At 44.5% G+C, this 22437-nt stretch overlaps 1 protein-coding gene across 2 annotated transcripts in view; it reads right to left on the minus strand.

The window, feature by feature from the left end:
• Window positions 1-315: 315 nt before the first annotated feature.
• Window positions 316-22437, minus strand: part of UCK2 (uridine-cytidine kinase 2) — an 84239-nt gene continuing 62117 nt past the window's right edge. For both annotated transcript variants that reach the window (XM_075321991.1, XM_075321992.1), the window contains exons 5-7: window positions 15470-15567; window positions 3001-3049; window positions 316-1332 (exon numbers count right to left, since the gene is read on the minus strand). In XM_075321991.1, the coding sequence (XP_075178106.1) occupies window positions 1190-1332; window positions 3001-3049; window positions 15470-15567 (290 nt within the window). In that variant the 3' untranslated portion in view covers window positions 316-1189. The remainder of the gene's footprint in view (window positions 1333-3000; window positions 3050-15469; window positions 15568-22437) is intronic.

Below are 22437 nucleotides of genomic sequence, written 5' to 3' on the forward strand. Positions count from 1 at the left end.
TCTCCCCCTCCCCTAGACAGTTTCTTCCCATCACTTTTGGTCTTTCGCTCTATTTCCCCATACAGCACCTCACAAGCAGGGTTAGACAGTGATTTTTTTTTGTTGCAGGCCATGTTCACAACAACCAGATGCCAACCTTCACTTTACTGAATAAGGCATAAATATGAAGAGATCCATCTATATCAATTTTAAAACACACACACACACACACACACACACACACACACACACACACACTTGGAGGGAAGGCTGAAGCCTTCACAAATTATAATATACATTATGTATACACACATTGCAATCCATAATACAATAACAGATCATTCAAGTAAAACTTTATTTTTTTTTATTCCAACGTTTTTACTTTTATATTTGTGGCACCCAAACATTAGATTGTATAACTTGATCCACAAAAGAGTAATGTCAGTAAAGATTAAAAAAAAAAAAAAAAAAAATATATAATAAGATAAGCAATATCACATGACAAAGTAAATACAATAAATATTTGCCAACTTCAAAAACAATGAAACTTGAATTTCCCCAATTATCCACACCACTGGCACGCGAGAAGGGCAAGGGTTTTGGTCTGCCAAGGTAGGAATCGCCGGTCATATTAAACCCTTGTTTAAAAGGCTGAAACAAATAGAATCAAAATGAAACTTCCATGCTGACAATTCAGATTCCAGGTATAACCCAATACACTCACAATTTTCTCTCAATGAACACTTTGAATTCAAAAACCTTTGAAAATACTTTTGTGGAAAATTACTGTATTGTACAGAAATTCACATTGAGAACAAAAAATACAAATATTGGATTCCACAAGATGGATGAGTTTCATCTTACAGTAGTCACTGAGCGTTCAAGTTTTGATAACCGTAGCCACCATACCATTTCCCTAATTCGAAGTTAAAAAAGGGAAAAAAAAAAAAAGAAAAAAAAAGAAAAATAAAAAAAAACCCTCACCATCAGCGTATTAAGCCACTGAGTCAACCCCTGCACAGCCGCCAGGAACATCCAGCAGGTTTGGTTCTAGTTGCAGTAGTCAAGTAATACTTTTCTTGCAGAGCACTTGTCAGCATGTAAATATGCCGGAAGAAAACATTTTGCTCCAAGTAAAGCCTCGATTGTAGTCTCTTCATGGCAGAGCTGCAAGGAACACGTATTGGTTTGCTTGTACACGGCTGGCATTTTAGTGAGGTCGGCTGCTGCTGGACTCTGAGGAATGCCTGCTCCGATGGCTGCTGTAACCGTTCATACAACCATTGCTCTGACGCTTCGTTAATCCACCATTTAAAATATCCTGGATGTGCTGAACAATCAAGTTGATTGCAACTGTGCCAGGAAAAAGAAAAAAAAAAAAAAAAAAAAAAAAAGAAAAGAAAAAATAAATAAATATATAAAATAGTAAATACGTTTCATATAAAAACACAAAACACTACATATCTATATATTTCAGAATTGTGCACAGGATTTTTTTTTTGTTTCCTTGTGGTGAAGGTTCTAGCAAGAAGTCCTATCTAAAAGGAGAAGCAGCAGCTCACTGGAGGAAATGTTAGGGGTAGCGGTGCACGGACAACCTGATCCAGCTCACAGGTAAGCAGCAAAAATTGAACGCCAACGTCGAAAATTTAGAAATTAGTATGAAATTAAAGCGCCCATAAGAAAAATATTAGGGCATGTGCAGAGCAAGGAAATGTCAAAGTGTTTCAAGCAAAAAAAAAAAAAAACAAAAGCTCAATCATGAATAAGCTTTTTTGCTTAAAACACGTTGACATTTCCTTGCTCTGTACATGCCCTAATTTAATTTTATACTAATACATTTCTAAATTTTATACGCTGGTGCTGGATTTTTTCATCTTCAATTCTAGCAAGCTAGATGCGCAGCAGCAGATGCGGCACCCCCAGGTGACGGGCGGCTGATCACCATGCTAGCTTTAGTTAATTAGAAAAAAAAAATAAAAAAAATATTGCAAAAAAGGTTGGTCTCATGTGGTTGTCAACCATTAGAGACTTTTTCCCCACTCTCACTTGATTGCATGTACTGGGGGAGATATATTTTTTTTTTTTACAACTGGGCTTTGTTAAATCTTTTGCAGAAATTGTCTTTACAGCCTCTGTTGCATAGTTTACTGCTGGCTGCAGATTAAGTTAACTGGTAATCTGTCAGTGAGCTCGTTCTGAATGGCGGTTTGTAACAGAGGCTAGGTGCTTACTGCATTTGTGCTCCGGAACCATCTCATTGAAGGGACTGAAATACTTCAAGCGTATACCGTGCAAACGCTGGCCATGATTACAATGGTGGCGATGATTGGGAGGGGGGAGGGGGGGGGGGGGGGGGGAAGGGAATTAATTTACACAGAGGCCATGAAACTACATGGGGAAGGAATAATAAGAGGGATCCACATAGTCCGGCCCCGCTGCACAGATTTTCTGAACCTTATACAAATTTTTACTGCAATGAAAGCTCCTATTGATTCACCATCCTAGCGCCAGCATGGCACTGCCTTTATTTTATATGTGCAAATCCTGATGGTTGATTCTCCTTTAAGGCCAAAATGGTGGCTAACCCTTTGAGGCTATGTGCCCACGCTGCGGAAAATGCGCGGATTTTGCCGCGGATTTCTCAGAAATCTGCAGCACAGCTACTCCCCAGCCATTTCTATGGCATTTGGGAAATGCTGTGCCCACGCTGTGGATTTTTCCGCAGCGGAAATCATGCGGATGTCCGTGCGGAAAAATCTGCAGCATGTCAATTATTGTTGCGGATTTACCTGTGGATTTTGCCTATTCAATTGAATGTAAAAATCGCAAAATCCGCAATGAAATCAGCGTCATATCTGCAACAAATCCGCACAAAATCAGCACCTATGAAAAGGTGCGGATTCCGGGAGAATGCTGCGGATTTAGCTGCAGAAAAATCCGCAGATACAGAGTCCCATGGGCACATAGCCCACATTTTAATGTGCCCCACTTGGCTTAAAATTAACTCCCGCTACTTACCCAGGTTGTCAGCGCCTCTGGGAATGATCACATCAGCATATTTCTTGGTCTAGGATACAATAAAGGGGTAAAGGGGTTATAAAATGCATTCAGCGCTCATGCCCACAGCTCATCTGTGACCGCTGTCTCTTAGGAGTTCTAGTAAGGCACACGGAGTCCACTATACACCAGTGACTGCACCACCACGGACGAGGCCTACTTTGTCCTGCATGACCTAACATTTTAGCTTTTTTACCAAAAGGCTTTTAGTGATTTGATGTCGCAGAATTTCTTCAATCAATTATGTAAATTCAGTTACTTGCATTTTTATTGGATTATTTTGAAGCTGCGGATTTTTTTTGCCTCGGTTTGGTGGGTTAGGCTTTATTTAAAGCTGGTTTTGATACTGCCTGGTATTTTGCTTTGTCAAAGCTTTGATATACTTAGGCTATGTGCCCATGTTGCGGAAAATGCGCGGATTTCTCGCGGAAAAGCCGCGGATTTCCTGAAAATCTGCAGTTCAGGTATTTCCCAGCCATTTCTATGGCATATTGGAAATGCTGTGCCCACGCTGCGGATTTTTCCGCAGCGGATTTCGTGCGGATTTTGATCTGGAAAAATCTGCAACATGTCAATTATTGTTGCGGATTTTCATCCGGATTTTGGCTTTAAAATTGGGAAGAAAAAAAAAAAAATCCACACCAAAATCCGCAGCAATTCCGCGGTAAATCCGCACCTTTGAAAAGGTGCAGATTTTGCGGGAAAGCTGCGGATTTTGATGCAGAAAAATCCACAGCTACATTCTCCCGTGGACACAGCCTTACAGTGAAAGAAATAATTCTTTGATTCTTTGCTGATTTTGTAAGTTTGCCCACTGACAGACATGAACAGTCTATAATTTTAAGGGTGGGTTAATTTTAACAGTAAGAGAATTTCCAAAATAAAATCCAGAAAAATCACATTGCATAAGTTTGCATTTTGCAGAGATTAATAAGTATTTGATCCCCTACCAACCATTACAAGTTGTGGCTCCTACAGACCACTTAAGACGTTCCTAATCAACTCGTTACCTGCATTACAGACAGCTGTCTTACATTGTCCTTTGTATAAAAGACTCCTGTCCACAGACTTCATTAATCAATTCTGGTCACCGATATATAAGAAGGACATAGCTGAACTGGAGAGGGTGCAGAGAAGAGCCACCAAGATTATTAGAGGAATGGGTGGGCTGCAATACCAAGACAGGTTATTAAACTTGGGGTTATTTAGTTTGGAAAAACGAAGGCTTAGGGGGGATCTAAATCACAATGTATAAATATATGAGGGGACAGTACAGAGACCTTTCCAAAGATCTTTTTACACCTAGGCCTGCGACTGGAACACAGGAGCATCCGCTACGTCTTGAGTAAAGAAGGTTTAATCATAATCACAGACGAGGATTCTTTACTGTACGAGCAGTGAGACTATGGAACTCTCTGCCGCATGATGTTGTAATGAGTGATTCACTACTAACATTTAAGCAGAGCCTGGACGCCTTTCTTGAAAAATTTAATATTACCAGTTATGTATATTAGATTTTATGACAGGGTATTGATCCAGGGAACTAGTGTGATTGCCGTATGTGGAGTCAGGAAGGAAATTTTTTCCCCATTGGAACTTGTTTGCCACATTGGGTTTTTTTTTTGCCTTCCTCTGGATCAACATGTTAGGCTACGGGTTGAACTAGATGGACTTAGAGTCTCCCTTCAACCTTAAAAACTATGATACTATGATACTATGAATCACTCAGACTCTAATCTCTACAACATGGGCAAGACCAAAGACCTTTCTAAGGATAGACCTGCACAAGGCTGGAATGGGCTACAAAACCAAAAGTAAGACGCTGGGAGAGAAGGAGAAACTGCTGGTGCAATAGTAAGAACATTGAAAAAAAGTACAAAAGGAGTGTCAATTGACATCGATCGGGGGCTCCATGCAAAATCTCACCTCATGGGGTATCCAGGATCATGAAGAAAGTGACAGATCAGCCTAAAACTATACGGTGGGGAACTTCTTAATTATCTCAAGGCAGCTGTGACCACTGTCACCAAGAAAACCATTGGTAACACATTACACCATAATGGCTTTTGATACAGGTAAAATATAACTTTGTACCGTGTTAGCCAGTATAGATAAAAAATTGTTTAAAATTCTTTTTTCCTTAATTGTATGGAAAAAAGAAAAGATCTACCTGTGGCCAAACATTTTTGTTACCCAGACCACAGCATCATGGACATGAAACTGCTGGTATTGAAAGGAAATTTCAAGTCCAAGAGAGATAGGAGACTATGGGAGTACAAACTTATGATGACCTTTCACACATTCAGAGTAGGAATGAATGTGTCTCATGGATTCATGTCTTTTTACATCAGTTAAGAGATGTGCTCCTCTGACCATTCGAGCGTGTCACAGCCCGGACCAGACTCTAATCAGAGGACAATAAAACTTTCACACTGAACTGCAGCAATATTTATGGCCACAACAGTTTGCCCCCTGCCATAGTGATAGTTCTGTTTCATGTAACTTTTTTTTTTTTTTTTTTACTGCCCCATTCTATGTTCTGTTGTGTATAAATATGTGACTCTTCAGATTTTGTGTTATACCATGCCTGATGAAGAGACCTGAGTAGTCTCGAAAGATTGCCATTACCATCTTTTCAGTTAGCCATTAAAAAAGGTATCAACCACTGAGGACTTCGGTTCTTTTAAACAATTTTTTAACCATAATGGCTTAAAATCCTGCAGTGCCCGCAAAGTCCCAGTGCTCAAGAAGGCACATGGCAAACTTTAGACAGGCCTGCACAATGAACACCTGGATGATTCTGAGAGTGATTGGGAGAAGGTGCTGTGGTCAGAGGAGACAAAAATTGAGCTCTTTGGCATTAACTCAACTCGCCATGTTTGGAGGAAGAGAAATGCTGCCTATGACCCAAAGAACACCGTCCCCACTGCCAAGCATGGAGGTGGAAACATTATGTTTTGGGGGTGTTTCTCTGCTAAGGGCACAGGACTACTTCACCGCATCAATGGGACAATGAATGGAGCCATGTATCGTAAAATCCTAAAGTGACAATCTCCTTCCCTCCACCAGGACATTAAAGAAGGGAATTTTGTTTACTTACCGTAAATTCCTTTTCTTCTAGCTCCAATTGGGAGACCCAGACAATTGGGTGTATAGCTACTGCCTCCGGAGGCCACACAAAGTATTACACTTTAAAAAGTGTAACCCCTCCCCTCTGCCTATACACCCTCCCGTGCATCACGGGCCCATCAGTTTTGGTGCCAAAGCAGGAAGGAGGAAACTTAAAAATTGGTCTAAGGTAAAAAACTCAATCCGAAGGATGTTCGGAGAACTGAAACCATGAACCAAATAACAATTCAACATGAACAACATGTGTACACAAAAGAACAGCCCGAAGGGAACAGGGGCGGGTGCTGGGTCTCCCAATTGGAGCTAGAAGAAAAGGAATTTACGGTAAGTAAACAAAATTCCCTTCTTTGTCGCTCCATTGGGAGACCCAGACAATTGGGATGTCCAAAAGCAGTCCCTGGGTGGGTAAAAGAATACCTCGATAAAAAGAGCCGAAAAAAAAACGGCCCTCTCTTACAGGTGAGCAACCTCCTCCTGAAGGACTCGCCTACCTAGGCTGGCATCTGCCGCCGCATAGGCATGAACCTGATAGTGTTTCGTGAAAGTGTGCAGACTCGCCCAGGTAGTGCTGACACACCTGCTGAGCCGTAGCCTGGTGACGCAATGCCCAGGATGCCCCTACGGCTCTGGTAGAATGGGCTTTCAGTCCTAAAGGACTCGGAAGCCCCGAAGACGGTAGACTTCAAGAATCCGTTCCTTGATCCACCGAGCCAAGGTTAACTTGGAAGCCTACGACCCCTTACGCTGGCTAGCGACAAGGACAAGGAGCGCATCAGAACGGCGCAGGGGCGCAGTGTGCGAAATGTAGAGCCGAAGTGCTCTCCCAAAATCTAAGAAGTGCAAATCCTTTTCACACTGGTGAACTGGATGAGCCAAAAGAAGGTAAGGAGATATCCTGATTGAGAAGAAAAAGGGGGATACCACCTTAAGTAGGAATTCCGGGACCGGACGCAGGGCCACCTCGTCCTGGCGTAACACCAGGGAGGGGGCTTTGCATGATAGCGCTGCTAGCTCCGACACTCTCCGAAGTGATGCGCCTGCCACTAGGAAGACCACCTTCTGCCAAAGGCGTGATAGAGATAACTCCGAGGACACTAAGAGCCAGGCCACAATGGCCACGCAGTGAGGTTGAAGGCCGCAGAATTCAGATGGAAAATGGCCCTTGAGACAGCAAGTCTGGTCGTTCCGGGAGTGCCCACGGTCGACCCACCGTAAGGTGCCACAGATCCAGGTATCACGACCTCCTCGGCCAGTGTAGAGCAACGAGGATGGCGCGGCGGCAGTCGGACCCGATTTTGAATGACACTCTGGGCAGCAGTGCCAGAGGGGGCAATACATAAGGCAGTCGAAATTGCGACCAGTTCTGAACTGATGCGTCCGCCGCCAGCGCTCTGTGCTGGTGGTTGATGTACGCGACCGCCGTGGCGTCGTCCGACTGTATCCGGATCTGCCTGCCGTCCAGCCACCGCTGGAACGCCTGTAGGGCTAGCTACACTGCCCTTAATTCCAGAACATTGATCTGAAGGGAGGACTCTGTCGGAGTCCAGGTTCCCTGAGCCCTGTGGTGGAGGAAAACCGCTGTCCACCCTGACACTCTCGTCCGCCCAGGATGGGAGCAGGAAGGATTTTTCTTTCGACAAGAAGATAAGAAGCAACCACTGAAGAGAGGTTTTGGCTGCCAGAGAAAGAGAGACGTTCCTGTCTAGGGACGTCGACCTCCTGTCCCATTTGCGGAGAATGTGCCATTGGAGTGGACGCAGATGAATACTGCGCAAAGGGAACTGCCTCCATTGCTGCCACCATCTTCCCTAGGAAGCGCGTGGGGCGCCTCAAGGGTTGTGACTGAGCCCGAAGGAGAGAGTGCACCCCTGTCTGCAACGAACGCTGTTTGTCCAGCGGAAGCTTCACTATCTCAGAGAGAATGAAACTCCATCAAGAGGTAAGTCAGTGATTGGGTCGGTGTCAATTTTTACTTTGGGGAATTGATGATCCAACCTAACCTGTGGAGAGTCTCCAGAGCAATGTTCGGACCGAGTTGACATGCCACCCGAGAGGGTGTCTTGACTTAGGAGATCGTCTAAGACAGGGATCACCGAGTGTCCCGGAGAGTGTAGGCCCGCCACCACTGATGCCATGACCTTGGTGAAGCCCCGTGGGGCTGTCGCCAGGCCGAAAGGCAGAGCCACAAGCTGAAAGTGTTCGTCCCGGATGGTGAAACACAAGGCGCGTTGATGCTCTGGTGCAATCGGAACATGGAGATAAGCATCCCTGATGTCGATTGATGCTAGGAAGTCTCCTTGGGATCGAGAAGATGACAGAGCGGAGAGATTTCATCCGAAAAAGTCTGGTTCTCACGTGTCTGTTGAGCAGAATGAGGCCCAGAACTGAACGGAATGATCCGTCCTTTTTTGGTACCCCGAACAAGTTGGAGTAAAGCCGCGACCACGTTCTTGAAGCGGAACGGGGATCACAACTCCATCTGCCGTCAGAGTTCACCGGCTGAAAAAATGCACCGGTTCGCTCGGGGGGCGGAGATGTTCTGAAGAAACGAGTCGGAGGACGAGAGCTGATCTCTATCCTGTAACCGTGAGACAGAATGTCTCTCACCCATCGGTTTTGGACATGTGCCCACCAGGCATCGCAAAAGTGGGAGAGCCTGCCACCGACCGAGGACGCGGTCTTGGTGAGGCCGAAGTCATGAGGAAGCCGCCTTGGAGGCGGTTCCTCCGGCGGTCTTTGTAAGACGTGACTTAGACCGCCATGCAGAAGAGTTCCTCTGGCCCTCCTCTGACCTGTTGGACACGGAGGAACGGAACTTGGCTGAGTACCGAAACGACCGAAACCTCGATTGTATTTTTCGCTGCTGAGGTCTGTTTGGTTTGGACTGGGGTAAGGACGAGTCCTTTCCCTTGGACTGTTTAATAATTTCATCCAATTGCCCGTCAAACAAACGGTCGCCAGAAAATGGCAAACCGGTTAAGAACTTCTTGGAAGCAGAGTTTGCCTTCCATTCACGTAGCCACATGGCCCTGCGGGCTGCCACCGAATTGGTGGATGCTACCGCTGTACGGCTCGCAGAGTCCAGGAACGGCGTTCATGGCGTAGGACGAAAAAACCTACGCTTGAGAAGCCAAGGACACAACCTGCGGGGCAAAGGTACGTGCGACCGCATTAATCTCAGCCAGAGAAGCTGAGATAGCTTGGAGTGCCCTCACGGCTGCGAAGGCCGGAGCAAAACATGCGCCTATGGCTTCATAGATGGATCTCATCATAAGCTTTATTTGCCTGTCAGTGGCATCCATGAGAGATGAACCATCTGCCACTAATACTACGGATCTAGCCGCCAGTCTGGAGACTGGAGGATCCACCTTGTGACACTGAGCCCAACCCTTAACTACGTCAGGGGGAAAAAAGGGTAACGTGTGTCATTAAGGCGCTTAGTAAAGCGCTTGTCCGGAAAGTTCTGTGCTTCTGGATAGCCTCTCTGGAGTTAGAGTGATCGAAAACCGCACTCCGTGTACGTTTGGGAAACCTAAACTGGTGTTTCTCCCGCTGTGAAGCCAACTCCTCCATAGGAGAAGATGGGGGAGAGAGGTCTAGCACCTGGATGATGGACGCTATAAGGACATTTACTATGGCGTCCCCTTCAGGTGTATCCAGATTGAGAGCAACATCAGGGTCAGAGCCCTGAGCTGCGACCTCCGCTTCATTCTCCTCAAGCCGAGACCCCGAACAGCGTGATGAAGTCGTGGAAGGTTCCCAGCGAGCCCGCTTAGCCTGTCTGAGGCCGCGGTCCGTGTCGGAGTTCTCACCGTGGGATCTGGGTGTTACCCCAGGAGCCCCTTGTTGTACCGACCCAGAGGGGCCTGGGAGCGATGAACTCACAGCGCCCTGGCCCTGTGTTACCGGTCTGGACTGCAAGCTTCCAGAATCTTAGCAGCCCCTCTGTCCATAGACTGGGCCATGGAATGTGAAAGCGACTCAGAGAGTTGCTCAGTCAAACGTGCAAACTCTGTCCCTGCCATCTGTGTAGTGAAAACCGGTGGTACCACCTGAGCCGAGGGTCCCACCAGTGCCGGAGGCTCCGGCTGAGTGAGTGCCCCAGGGGCCAAGCATTGCACACAATGATAGGTGGAACCTGCCGGCAATATAGCCGCACAAAAGGTACAGGTTGCAAGAAAGCCTGTGCCTTGGCACCCTTACTGTTTGCGGACGACCTGCTGTTGTCACCTCTTAGAGTAATCAGTGAGGGTATATAGCCAAAAGCAAATAGTGCTGCCGAACAGTGAAATCATATAAAAATATATATATATATATATATATATATATATATATATATATATATATATATATATATATATATATATATATATATATATATATATATATATATATATATATATATATATATATATATATATATATATATATATATATATATATATATATATATATATATATATATATATATATATATATATATATATATATATATATATATATATATATATATATATATATATATCTATCTATCTATACACACACACACACACACACACACACACACACACACACATACATACATACATACATACATACATACATACATACATACATACATACATACATACATACATACATACATACATACATACATACATACATACATACATACATACATACATACATACATACATACATACATATATATATATATATATATCAGCACCTGCTTGGGAAACTGGTGCCCCACAGTGCTCAGTGAGGGGGGAGGAGGATACCAAGTATGCTCCAGCCCTCACTGCCGACGTCCAGTCGGCCGTCCCGTCGTTACCCCTGACTGGCAGGCCCGGGAACGGGAGTATATGGTACTAGGCCACAAGAGCCGGGGACTAAAATTAAAAACGCGGCCGGCAAACAGGCGCGGTAGTCCCGGTCTCACAAAGCACACAGCAACCGCTGCGGCGTTTGTAACCCAGGTGCTGCATGCAGCGTCCCAAGGGGGACACAGAGTACCTTATGGATGCAGGGCTCTGTCCCTGATGATGTCCAGTCTCCTGTCCGTCAGAATCCCCCAGGGGCTGCGGATGGAGCCCGGTCCCAGTGCATGGCGACCGGTTAGGAACCCCCTCTCCCAGAGCTGCAGAGCACAATCTGAGATCCTCCACCGGCAGCATCATACTGAGACCCATATAACAATGGCTGCCGGCATTCCGAGGGGAGGAGGGAGCCGTGGGCGGAACCACAAAAGTGCGGGAATCTTGCCCCATAGTGATCAGTGAGGGGGGAGGAGGACAGCGAAGTGTGCTCCAGCCCTCACTGTCGGCATCCTACCGACCGTCCCGCCCTTCCCCCTGACTGGCAGGGCCAGGGGCGGGAGTTTAATACACTAGGCCGCAAGTGCCGGGGACTAAAGTAAAAACCGCGGCCGGCAAACAGGCACGGTCGGCGCGGTAGTCCCGGTCAAAAAACCACACCGCAGTCGCTGCAGCGTCTGAAGGCCAAGGTGCATCATGCACCGTCCCAAAGGGGACACAGTACCTGTAGATGCAGGGCCATGTCCCTGACGATACTCAGTCTCCTGTCCAGCAGATTCCCCCAGGGGCTGCGGAGGGAGCCCGGTCCCAGTGCCTGGATGACCGGTTAGGATCCCACTTCACCCAGAGCCCCTAAGGGATGGGGAAGGAAAAACGGCATGTGGCTCCAGCCTGTGTACCCGCAATGTGTACCTCAACCTTAACAGCACCGCCGACTCAGTGGGGTGAGAAGGGAGCATGCCGGGGGCCCTGTTAGGGGCCCTCTTTTCTTCCATCCGATATAATCAGCAGCTGCTGCTGACTAAAATGTGGAGCATTGTGTGAATGTCAGCCTCCTTCAACACAAAGCATAAAACTGATGGGCCCGTGATGCACGGGAGGGTGTATAGGCAGAGGGGAGGGGTTACACTTTTTAAAGTGTAATACTTTGTGTGGCCTCCGGAGGCAGTAGCTATACACCCAATTGTCTGGGTCTCCCAATGGAGAGACAAAGAAAATGGGTCATGGCTGGGTCTTCCAGCTCGACAGATGACCCAAAACATACAGCCAAGGCAACAAAGGAGTAGCTCAAAGAAGCACATTTAGGTGATTGAGTGGCCCAGCCAGTCTCAGAAAAGTTATGGAGGAGCTGAAGTTCCTAGTTGCCAAGCGACAGCCTCAAAATCCTAATGATTTAGAGATGATCAACAAACAGCAAAGCTAATACTTTAAAACGTAATACTTTGAGAAGTTTGTGCATAGCATAAATTGTGTGAGTCAGTATTTCTATTTGTGTTGTCATATTCTGAGAGGTGCAAGTATCTGTTGTGAGAAGTCTTACTTTTCATGAAGTTGAAATAGTACCATATTTTTCGGACTATAAGACCCACCCTGGTTTTAGAGGAGGAAAATAGGAAAATAAAATTTTAGAGCAAAAAATGTGGTCATGACACTTCTGGGGCAAGGATCTGCTGCTGACACTGTTATGGGGGTAATGTCCCCAAATTCTCTACTAAGGTACCCCATCCTGGTAATGATCCTCCTGCCTTGAATATAATATATTATATATTATATATGCCCTCATCCTGATAAATACCCCCATCTGTGTATATGGCCTGCATCCTGTGGCGCACACAAAAAAAAAAAAAAAAACCACACCCCACAAACCACACCCTACAAACATTTATACTCCCCTTTCCTCTCACTCCACGCAGCATCGCTCATCTTCCTGTGTGTGCCAGCAGCAGTGCTGCTGACCTGTGTGGAGTCGTGCACACAGGGATGATGTCATCGCTGTGCGCACCGCTCTCCACACACATCAGCGGGCCGGCAGACAGGAGGATGAGCGATGCTGCAGGGATCGATGGCTGGTGAGTATACTTATTCACTGCCCCCCGCGCTGATGATTATGATGAGCGGGCCCACGTGGTCACGGCAGGCGCTGCTACAGCCTGCTCATGCCCCCGATGACCCGCTCCACTCTCATTCCCCGCTTATGGACTCTGACCCCTACATTCCGACTAAGACGCACTCCCCACTTTCTCCCAACAATTGTGAGAAAAAAAAAAAAATCTTATAGTCCAAAAATTACGCTAATTCTATTCGTTTTAAAAGGATATGTAATTAAAAGGAATAATTATATTATTCCTCACACATCTATCCATCTCTAACCATTCAGTATAGTCTACATGATAGAGGAAAATATACTATGTAGGTTAGTTTTGGCTATGTGTAACTAACAGTAGACGGCCCATACAAAATCCTATAGAAACTAGGTATTGGTAAGCAGAAAAAAAACCCAACATGTGGACTATGAGATCGCTCTATGTAATTATATATATATATATATATATATGCTAGCTATCCAGCTAGATAGCCCAGTTTCCCCTTGTGCCATTTGTGTGTACAGAAGACTGATCCTTTTCACTGCACTTTTTTGTAGGAGAGATAGACAAAACTAAATTTGTATAACCACATGCCAACCTTCGCAAACACCGAATAATAAAGTTATGATTCTGCAGAATTTACTTCAGTTGTAAACTTTTTTTTCACACCTAATAAACTAAAGTGCTCCAACACTGCCAATCCCTTTAGTTGTCCATACCAGGTACAGCAGCTGTAGGGTTAACCCCTTCAGCCCCCGGGCACTTTCCGTTTTTTGAGTTTTTGTTTTTTGTTCCTTTTCTTCAGAGAGCCGTAACTTTTTTATTATTCCGTCAATCTTGCCATATGAGGGCTTGTGTTTTGCGGGACGAGTTGTACTTGTAAATGAAACCATAGGTTTTACCATATATTGTACTGGAAAACAGCAAAAAAATTCCAAGTGTGGAAAAACTGCAAAAAAGTGTGATCGCACAATAGTTTTTGGGATGTTTTATTCACAGTTCACTATATGATAGATACATCAGTTTTATGTGATGCCTCAGGTCGGTGCGAGTTTGTAGACACCAAAAATGTATAGGTTTACTTGTATCTAAGGGGTTAAAAAAAATTCACAAGTTTGTCCAATAAAAGTGACGCACGTTTTGCGCCATTTTCCGAAACACGTAGTGTTATTTTTTGGGATCTATGGCTCAGTGATGGCTTATTTTTTGCGTCTCAAGCTGACATTTATAATGGTACCATTTTTGCGCAGATGCTACGTTTTGATCGCCTGTTATTGCATTTTGCGTAAAACTTGCGGCGACCAAAAAACGTAATTTTGGCGTTTGGTAAACGGCGTAGTAGCAAAAAAATTCCAATCAAATTAATTTTTATATTTTGATAGATCAAGCATTTCTGAACGCGGCGATACCAAATAAGTATATTTATTTTTTAACCCTTTAATTTTTAATGGGGGGGGAAAGGGGGGTGATTTGAACTTTTAGGTTTTTTTTTAAAAAATTTTTTTTTATTTTACTAGTCCCCCTAGGGGGCTATAGCGATCAGCAATCCGATCGCTATCTGCTGATCACAGCAATACAGCTGTAAACAGCAGATTCAGTCACTTTGGTTTTCCCTCTGCTCTCGGCCGAGGGAAAACTAAAGTGAAATATCATAGCAGCAGGCGTCATCACATGACCCTGTGCTACGATGGCAACCACCGATAGTCACGTGATAACACACGTGACTTCCGGTGGGGGCGGTGGTAAGTAACAAACATGGCCGCGCGCATTTAAATCTTGCTGCCAGACTTTGACAGCAAGAGTTAAGGGGTTAATGGCCGCGGGTGGAAGCGATTCCACCCGCGGCTAGCAGGCACACATGTCAGCTGTTGAAAACAGCTGATGTGTGCCGATCCACGCCGCCTGCCCGCGGCAGGGGGCGGGGCTTAACGGGACACGATCCTGGACGGATAGATCCGTCCAAGGTCGTGAAGGGGTTAAAGAGGTCATCCAGGACATCAGACACTGATGACCTATCAAGGCAAGCTCATCAGTGGGAGTGAGGCACCCAACAATATGTTGTCAGCCAGAAATACAGGAGTTACTGCTCTGCACAGCGCAGCTTTGAACATGGCCGGGTACCGCACACCTGCCCACTAATGACTGAATAGGAAGCAAATGTTCAGGATCGGAGCCAGTCCCAGCAGAAGAAGCGAAAAATCGCATACACGTCCTGATGTGGGAACTTAGTCTTAGTATACATGTATAAAATACACAGCCTTCTGCATTTAGGGCCGAATCAGGAACAGATCATTAAGGGGCTTTTCTCACAAAGAAAGTGATTTTTTTTGTATTTTTGATATACAAAAAAAAAAAAACAAAACAAAACAACCACACACACACACACTTAAGTGTACTTACGGGTAGGCAGAATTCTTCAAAGGCTGGCTTCACAAACTTTATATATTGTGAGAGCACCTGCTCCAAATCCCGGCCTCGTTCATTGATGTCTCTGAGAACTGCAAAAAAAAAAAAAAAAAAAAAAAAATCAATCATGTCAAGTATGCAATACAAGAAAACAGTGGCACTTTTCATTAGGAAAACTTGCAATTTGTTGGTTTTTTTTTTAAAAATTTTTTCCCACTAGGTCTTACTCCCAAAAGTGGATTTGAACATGTGACAGAGCATCTATAAGACTCTGCCATCGGTAGGATCTGACAAGCCAAGGTGCGGGTCAGCAACTGAATGGATCACACTGCAATTAGGCAATAAAGGCCGATATAGGGAAGACCACCAAAACCCTCAGGTACAATACAAGAGACTGATCACAGATTACAAGGAGCCAACATGAGAAGTGTGGCTCAATGTGCACGCTGTCCAAGTACCACAGGCCTCAGGATAGTCATGGGTTCTGCAATCAATACATGAGACGCACGGGAATAGTGACTAGGATCAAACCATGAGCAGATTTTAAAATTAAAAAAAAAAAAAAAAAAAAAAAAAAAAAATTTAATTCCAAAATTGAAAAATATGCAACATGCTGGAAATGAATCCCAAAAACCATCAAATCTGAAATCTGGACTAATATATGATCAGGTTTCAGATTCAAATAAAATGAGACAAGCCTCATCGGAAGTGGCACTTTTCACACTCCTTTACTAGTGAAGCGGACATGGCTACTCCAGGCGTCTGATTACAGATCCTAACAATTTCCCTTACTTTACAAAATGGAAAAAACAGTTAAGGCATCACCATGAATCATCCACAAATCATAAGACCACCACGAAAGCAGAGCTTATGTCCTGTGGGTAGTGGTGATTACACAGCAATAAGAAGGGGCGAAGTTCCTCATGAGCTCACCCTTATTCAGGAGACAGATTATCCAGCTGGGTGGGTCTAGAAACTCGAGAGGTCTTGCCAACAGACAGAAGAAATCATTAGACTAAAGTTGCAGCTCTGGCTATGTACTCAACCATAAGAATTTTTCTACTTTTTATATAAAAATAATGCTTTATTAATATCTAATGAACATACATACATGAATTACATAAAAACAGGGGGGAAAAAAAAAGGAAGGATGATTAGCCCTGTCCTTTCTCCTGCCTCTACTACGGGGGTCGGCGTCCTACAATTACAGACGCCCCCGTTCCACGACGGCTGACCCTGGGTTGCCCTCCCTACTGATTAGTATGTGCATCCCTCTAAAGAATGAATCAACCCCAACAATAGTATCACCACTGTGAGGAAGAGGTGCTCAGTCAATAATGGCTAATTTGTCTGTATCACCAATATGACCTACGGGGATTTGGGGCCTAAAGGTCCAGTCACACTAAGCAACTTACCAGCGATCCCAACAACGATAGGGATCGCTGGTAAGTTGCTAGGAGGTTGCTGGTGAGATGTCACACTGCGATGCTCCAGCGATCCCACCAGCAACCTGACCTGGCAGGGATCGCTGGAGCGTCGCTACACGAGTTGCTGGTGAGCTCACCAGCAACCAGCCCCCAGCGCCGCGTGGAAGATGCTGCGCTTGGTAACGAAGGTAAATATCGGGTAACCAACCAGATATTTACCTTGGTTACCAGTGCACGGAGCTACAGAACAGAGCAGAGAACAGGGAGCAGCGCACACTGAGCGCTGGCTCCCTGCTCTCCTAGTTACAGCACACATCGGGTTAATTACCCGATGTGTGCTGCAGCTAAATGTGCACAGAGCAGGGAGCAGCGCACAATGCTTAGCGCTGGCTCCCTGCTCTCCTAGCTACAGCACACATCGGGTTAATTAACCCGATGTGTCCTGCAGCTACATGTGCACAGAGCAGGAGCCGGCACCGACAGTGAGAGCGGCGGAGGCTGGTAAAGGTAAATATCGGGTAACCAAGGACAGGGCTTCTTGGTTACCCGATGTTTACATTGGTTACCAGCCTCCGCAGAAGCCGGCTCCTGCTGCCTGCACATTTAGTTGTTGCTGTCTCGCTGTCACACACCGCGATCTGTGCTTCACAGCAGGACAGCAACAACTAAAAAATGGCCCAGGACATTCAGCAACAACCAACGACCTCACAGCAGGGGCCAGGTTGTTGCTGGATGTCACACACAGCAACATCGCTAGCAACGTCACAAAAGTTGTTCGTTAGCAGCGATGTTGCTAGCGATGTTGCTTAGTGTGACAGGGCCTTAAGGGTCAGAGACTGTCAGTCGGTCTGTGTGCTCAGTAACAGATACAGATAAATAAACATATTAGATGATTTGCTATTCAAGAAATGATTATATATACCCATAAGAATGTTATGGGCATTAGTTACAGTACTCAACTTACTAGTAACTAGTCATTTATGACTTATTACATATATAAATAACATACCACACTTTATATTAGTCCCTCGTCCTCCAATTTGTTACATTACGGTAGATTATTTCCATCTATATATCTATATTAGGTGTCCTAACATAACAGAATATCAGAGCCAACTACCCCGGACAACAAATGATTATAGTTCCAGGGTTAAATGACCTATATACACCTGGGTACTACGCCATAATAAATCATAACTTAAGTTACAACCATCTATACATGCGCTTATACTTCCCCTTTAGAACGGGAATGATATTTATATTGCGCATGCGCGAGTACGTGGGACAGTTGCCACCACGGAACCTTTACTTCCAAGACATATGGAAGGGAAACAGGGTTGCACACCACCCGGTCACATGATCGGGCGATGACGCGAACTCAGCACTGGAAACCAGAGGAGGTGGGGAATAAGTGGCGTAACGTCACTTCCTGTCTCTCCGGATTATGGCGCCAAACACCGCTTTAAATGGGGTGTTCAGTCCAGCTAGGTGAGCGATCACTGAGCACCAGACCTGGGACCCTTCATACGGACCTCAAAAGGTAGGACCCCTTATGCCATGTGGGAATGTAGGTTTAAAGATTGAAAACAGACCTACATACTTTTTTATATCTTAGACACCTGCTGCTGGGGATTACTGTTACACCATTGTGGGATATTAACCAGGTATTTAATTTTTAATAATTAATTAACTTTTAATTAATGTTTATATTGCCATTTTCTGGGGTACTGGGCATGGCCTATAATTGTGATATAGACAAAGTATTGTATGTCTTCATATAGGTCTATGGGTTTGCTGGTCCCTGCCTATTAATGCAGGAGTTAGTACTGATCCAGCATAGTGTTACTACAGGGCGATTGACCACCTGGAAGTATCCACTCCCTCAGATCTAAGCAAGGTATTTCCACTCCTTTTACTTGTTCCAATGTACTGTATTTTATCTTGGTAATCCTTATTCCATGTGCCCTCCCTTAATTCATAGGTTGTTGGTGTGATGATCACATGGGCCACACTTTAAAGTTATAGGCGTTGTGAACTCATTGAGTACCCATAGAAAAATATACAGAAAAATATATACAAGAAAATCAGACCAATCTGGAGCCTGAGACCAAGTATGGAATTATTACTGTCATACAACATTATGCAAAATTAGCTCTTACTGATAATTATGAGCAATAGGTTGTTCTCTGTTCCTGTTAGGGTCCAGCTATCCTCTGGGCACAATATTGACAGACTACGGATAAGAGGACCATCACGTGGAAAGGTATTATTCTGAGCACCTGTACACTGAGTGATAGGAATGTCAACCCATGGAGGGTATTAACAAATTGTGTATATCAATATAGGCAATATCCTCGCCCTGATACATCCCAGGATACACTAGCTGTGAAGCAATACTTCTTCATCCCACTTATCCCTTAGAGTGGCGAAAAGGATTTTATCAGTACGGGTTAGTAGTAGTGTTTTGATATACACCGACACCTTTGAGATAATTATTGGATTGTAATGAGGGCATTATTTATTTTGTGTTTTTTCAGAATTGCCAAACGGAATATCTTTCAAGATACAGTTGCAAAGCCCCTGATGAGCCCTTAGATTTTAAAAGGGCGAAACGCGTCGGGCAGTCTTTGAAAAACTAATCTGGCATTTCTTGGATAGCAAATCATCTAATATGTTTATTTATCTGTATCTGTTACTGAGCACACAGACCGACTGACAGTCTGACCCTTAGGCCCCAAATCCCCGTAGGTCATATTGGTGATACAGACAAATTAGCCATTATTGACTGAGCACCTCTTCCTCACAGTGGTGATACTATTGTTGGGGTTGATTCATTCTTTAGAGGGATGCACATACTAATCAGTAGGGAGGGCAACCCAGGGTCAGTCGTCGTGGAACGGGGGCGTCTGTAATTGTAGGACGCCGACCCCCGTAGTAGAGGCAGGAGAAAGGACAGGGCTAATCATCCTTCCTTTTTTTCCCCCCTGTTTTTATGTAATTCATGTATGTATGTTCATTAGATATTAAAGCATTATTTTAGCCCCCAGCTTTCATTATAAGAAGGCGGACATTCCTTTGAAACGCGTAGACTTGGCCTAAATAAAGAAAATATAGCAAAGAATTCATCACATCGTTTGGCTTCATGGTTTTAGCGCAGTGTTAAACCCGACTTTCTTATCCATTCATGATTCCCCATTAGATATTAAAGCATTATTTTTATATAAAAAGTAGAAAAATTCTTATGGTTGAGTATAATACCTACTTTAATATTGGAATCGGTATATAATTTAAGCTCTGGCTATGTATTCTTTCCCCTCATCACTGCTGGTTACTTGGGTGTGACGTGCTGCGTCTTAGGCCGGCTTCTCACTTGTGAGTTTCTCGCAGTAGTGCAATGCGAGAACGTCTCACATTGGAATCGGACACGTTAGTGAATGATTCAGCTCGCATTTGCTATTCAGTCCAAATCGGACTGAGGATATAAAAAAAAAAAAAAAAAAAAAAAAAAAAAAAGAAAATCGCAGCATGCTGCTTTTTTGCGAGTCTCTCACCATTTTTCTCAATGATTTCCTATGGAAGCGCGTTTAAAGAAGGATCACACACGCGCACCAGCATTCTAATTTGCGAGTGTGGCAGTAACTTCGCTCATTCATTATTCAACAGATGAATGTGACATCACATTTCCAAAGGTTAATTATCTGACACATATGTAATCGAATTAATTTTATTAAGATGTTGCAGGAAACATGCATCTCAATCGCATCACACACGCGAGTCAAATCATTTAATTATTCAAAACAAGCACTTGCGTTGTACTTGCACCTAACGTGAACTAAAATCAGCCGAGTTTATTTCAGCCCAGTCGGACCGATTTTACACGCATAGGCGTGTTTCCAGCCTTACAGGTCTCAGATAGTCTGACTACCTCTAGTGGCTGTTGACTTCAATTAAGTGAATGACATCGGATTATAAACTCCATTTCTGCAGCATGGTGTACTGGTACAATGTATTTGTACTTAAAGTGTCAGCTGCTATCATAGTGTGGTCCTGTTCTTAGGATCAGCTGGTCCTGTTCTTAGGATCAGCTATAGACGTTTTGAGCTGTCCAACACCCCCACCAACCAGCCATCATCACCTCTGGGGTCGGTCAGGGGAAAACCGTGCAGCTGCATCAATAGTAGTGGCTCTGCTACCCGGACGCAGCCATTACATGCACATCAGACCATTGTCGGAGCTGGAAACAGCCGGTCAGCAAGGGCAACTGACCTCAACCCATCTTATATTGAGGACTTTTGCTGAACAGGGCCTCAATATAAGAAATAGTGGATAACTCCTTTTATTTGTTTATTACAGCTACTAATTTTACACAAAGCTAAATAAATCCCATAATGATGAAGTAAGGAATTTGATAAGTGCTTTAGCTGACAGTGAAATCTGGTAACAGATCAGCTTTAATATATACGATACACTTACTACATAATTTCGTGAGCGCGCAAACCTCACCAGCGGTCACACTGTGCTCACGGTAGATGCTAGACTGTATGGGCCGCTTCCAGGGATGAGGTCCCTTTTGTCACGTGATAGTATTTTGAACACGCCACTATCACGTGACAAAAGGGACCTCATCCCTGGAAGCAGCCCATACAGTCTAGCATCTGCCCTGAGCACAGTGTGACCGCTGGTGAGGTTTGCGCGCTCACGAGATTATGGGTGGGTACTTGCTGATAACAATCAAAGTCCCGCCCATAATCACTTGCCTGCGCACACGTCACCAGCGGTCACACTGCTCAGTCCCGTGAGACTGGCACTGGGCATGCGCGGGGATGGCTGGAGCAGTGGGCGGTGCATCAGCTATGGAAAGGAGCGATGGGGGGGCGGCATACAGGACCAGGAGGCAGAATAACTGACGCCAGAAAGCCCGCCCCCGTGTCACATTTACAGTATCTGAATACAAAAAGGTACCACTTTATAAAGTCTTTATTTTGGTCTCACATGGGGCACAATCATAACAGGGACCTTTCTAGAATGCAGCCCAGGAGCTGCAGAGGGGGAATCTTTTAAGTTTTGGGCGAAATTTCTGCTGACAGGTTCCCTTTAAATACAAAAATCTAATAAAAATGTATGACGTTTGTATTAGGAAACAAGAATGGGTATGATTGCCGTGCTTGTAATGTGTGTAAATTATATATAATAAATATATAAAAAAAAAAAAAAAAAAAAAAAAAAAAAAAAAAAGAAGAGGAAAGCGAGGGTTCTCTGAAACGCGTAGAAATAAAATCACTATTGACAGACTCCTGGATGTTTGTATGGCAGCGCGGCAGTCATACCCATTCTTCTCCTGGTGTTTGCGGTTACATTTGTGGGGCTGCTGCAGCCGGCATTTTGGTCATTTCCACTTGGCCTGCCATGGTGAGCATTTCCAACTTTTTTTTAATCATAGTTTTCAAATAAAACCCATTGTACTTATTTCCCCCCTCCAGCTTACTGCATCCATTAGGAATTCTTATGAGATTGAAGACTGCAAAGTTGTAAGTG

The sequence above is a fragment of the Anomaloglossus baeobatrachus genome, chromosome 8, assembly GCF_048569485.1.
Source record: "Anomaloglossus baeobatrachus isolate aAnoBae1 chromosome 8, aAnoBae1.hap1, whole genome shotgun sequence".
Lineage (NCBI taxonomy): Eukaryota > Metazoa > Chordata > Amphibia > Anura > Aromobatidae > Anomaloglossus > Anomaloglossus baeobatrachus.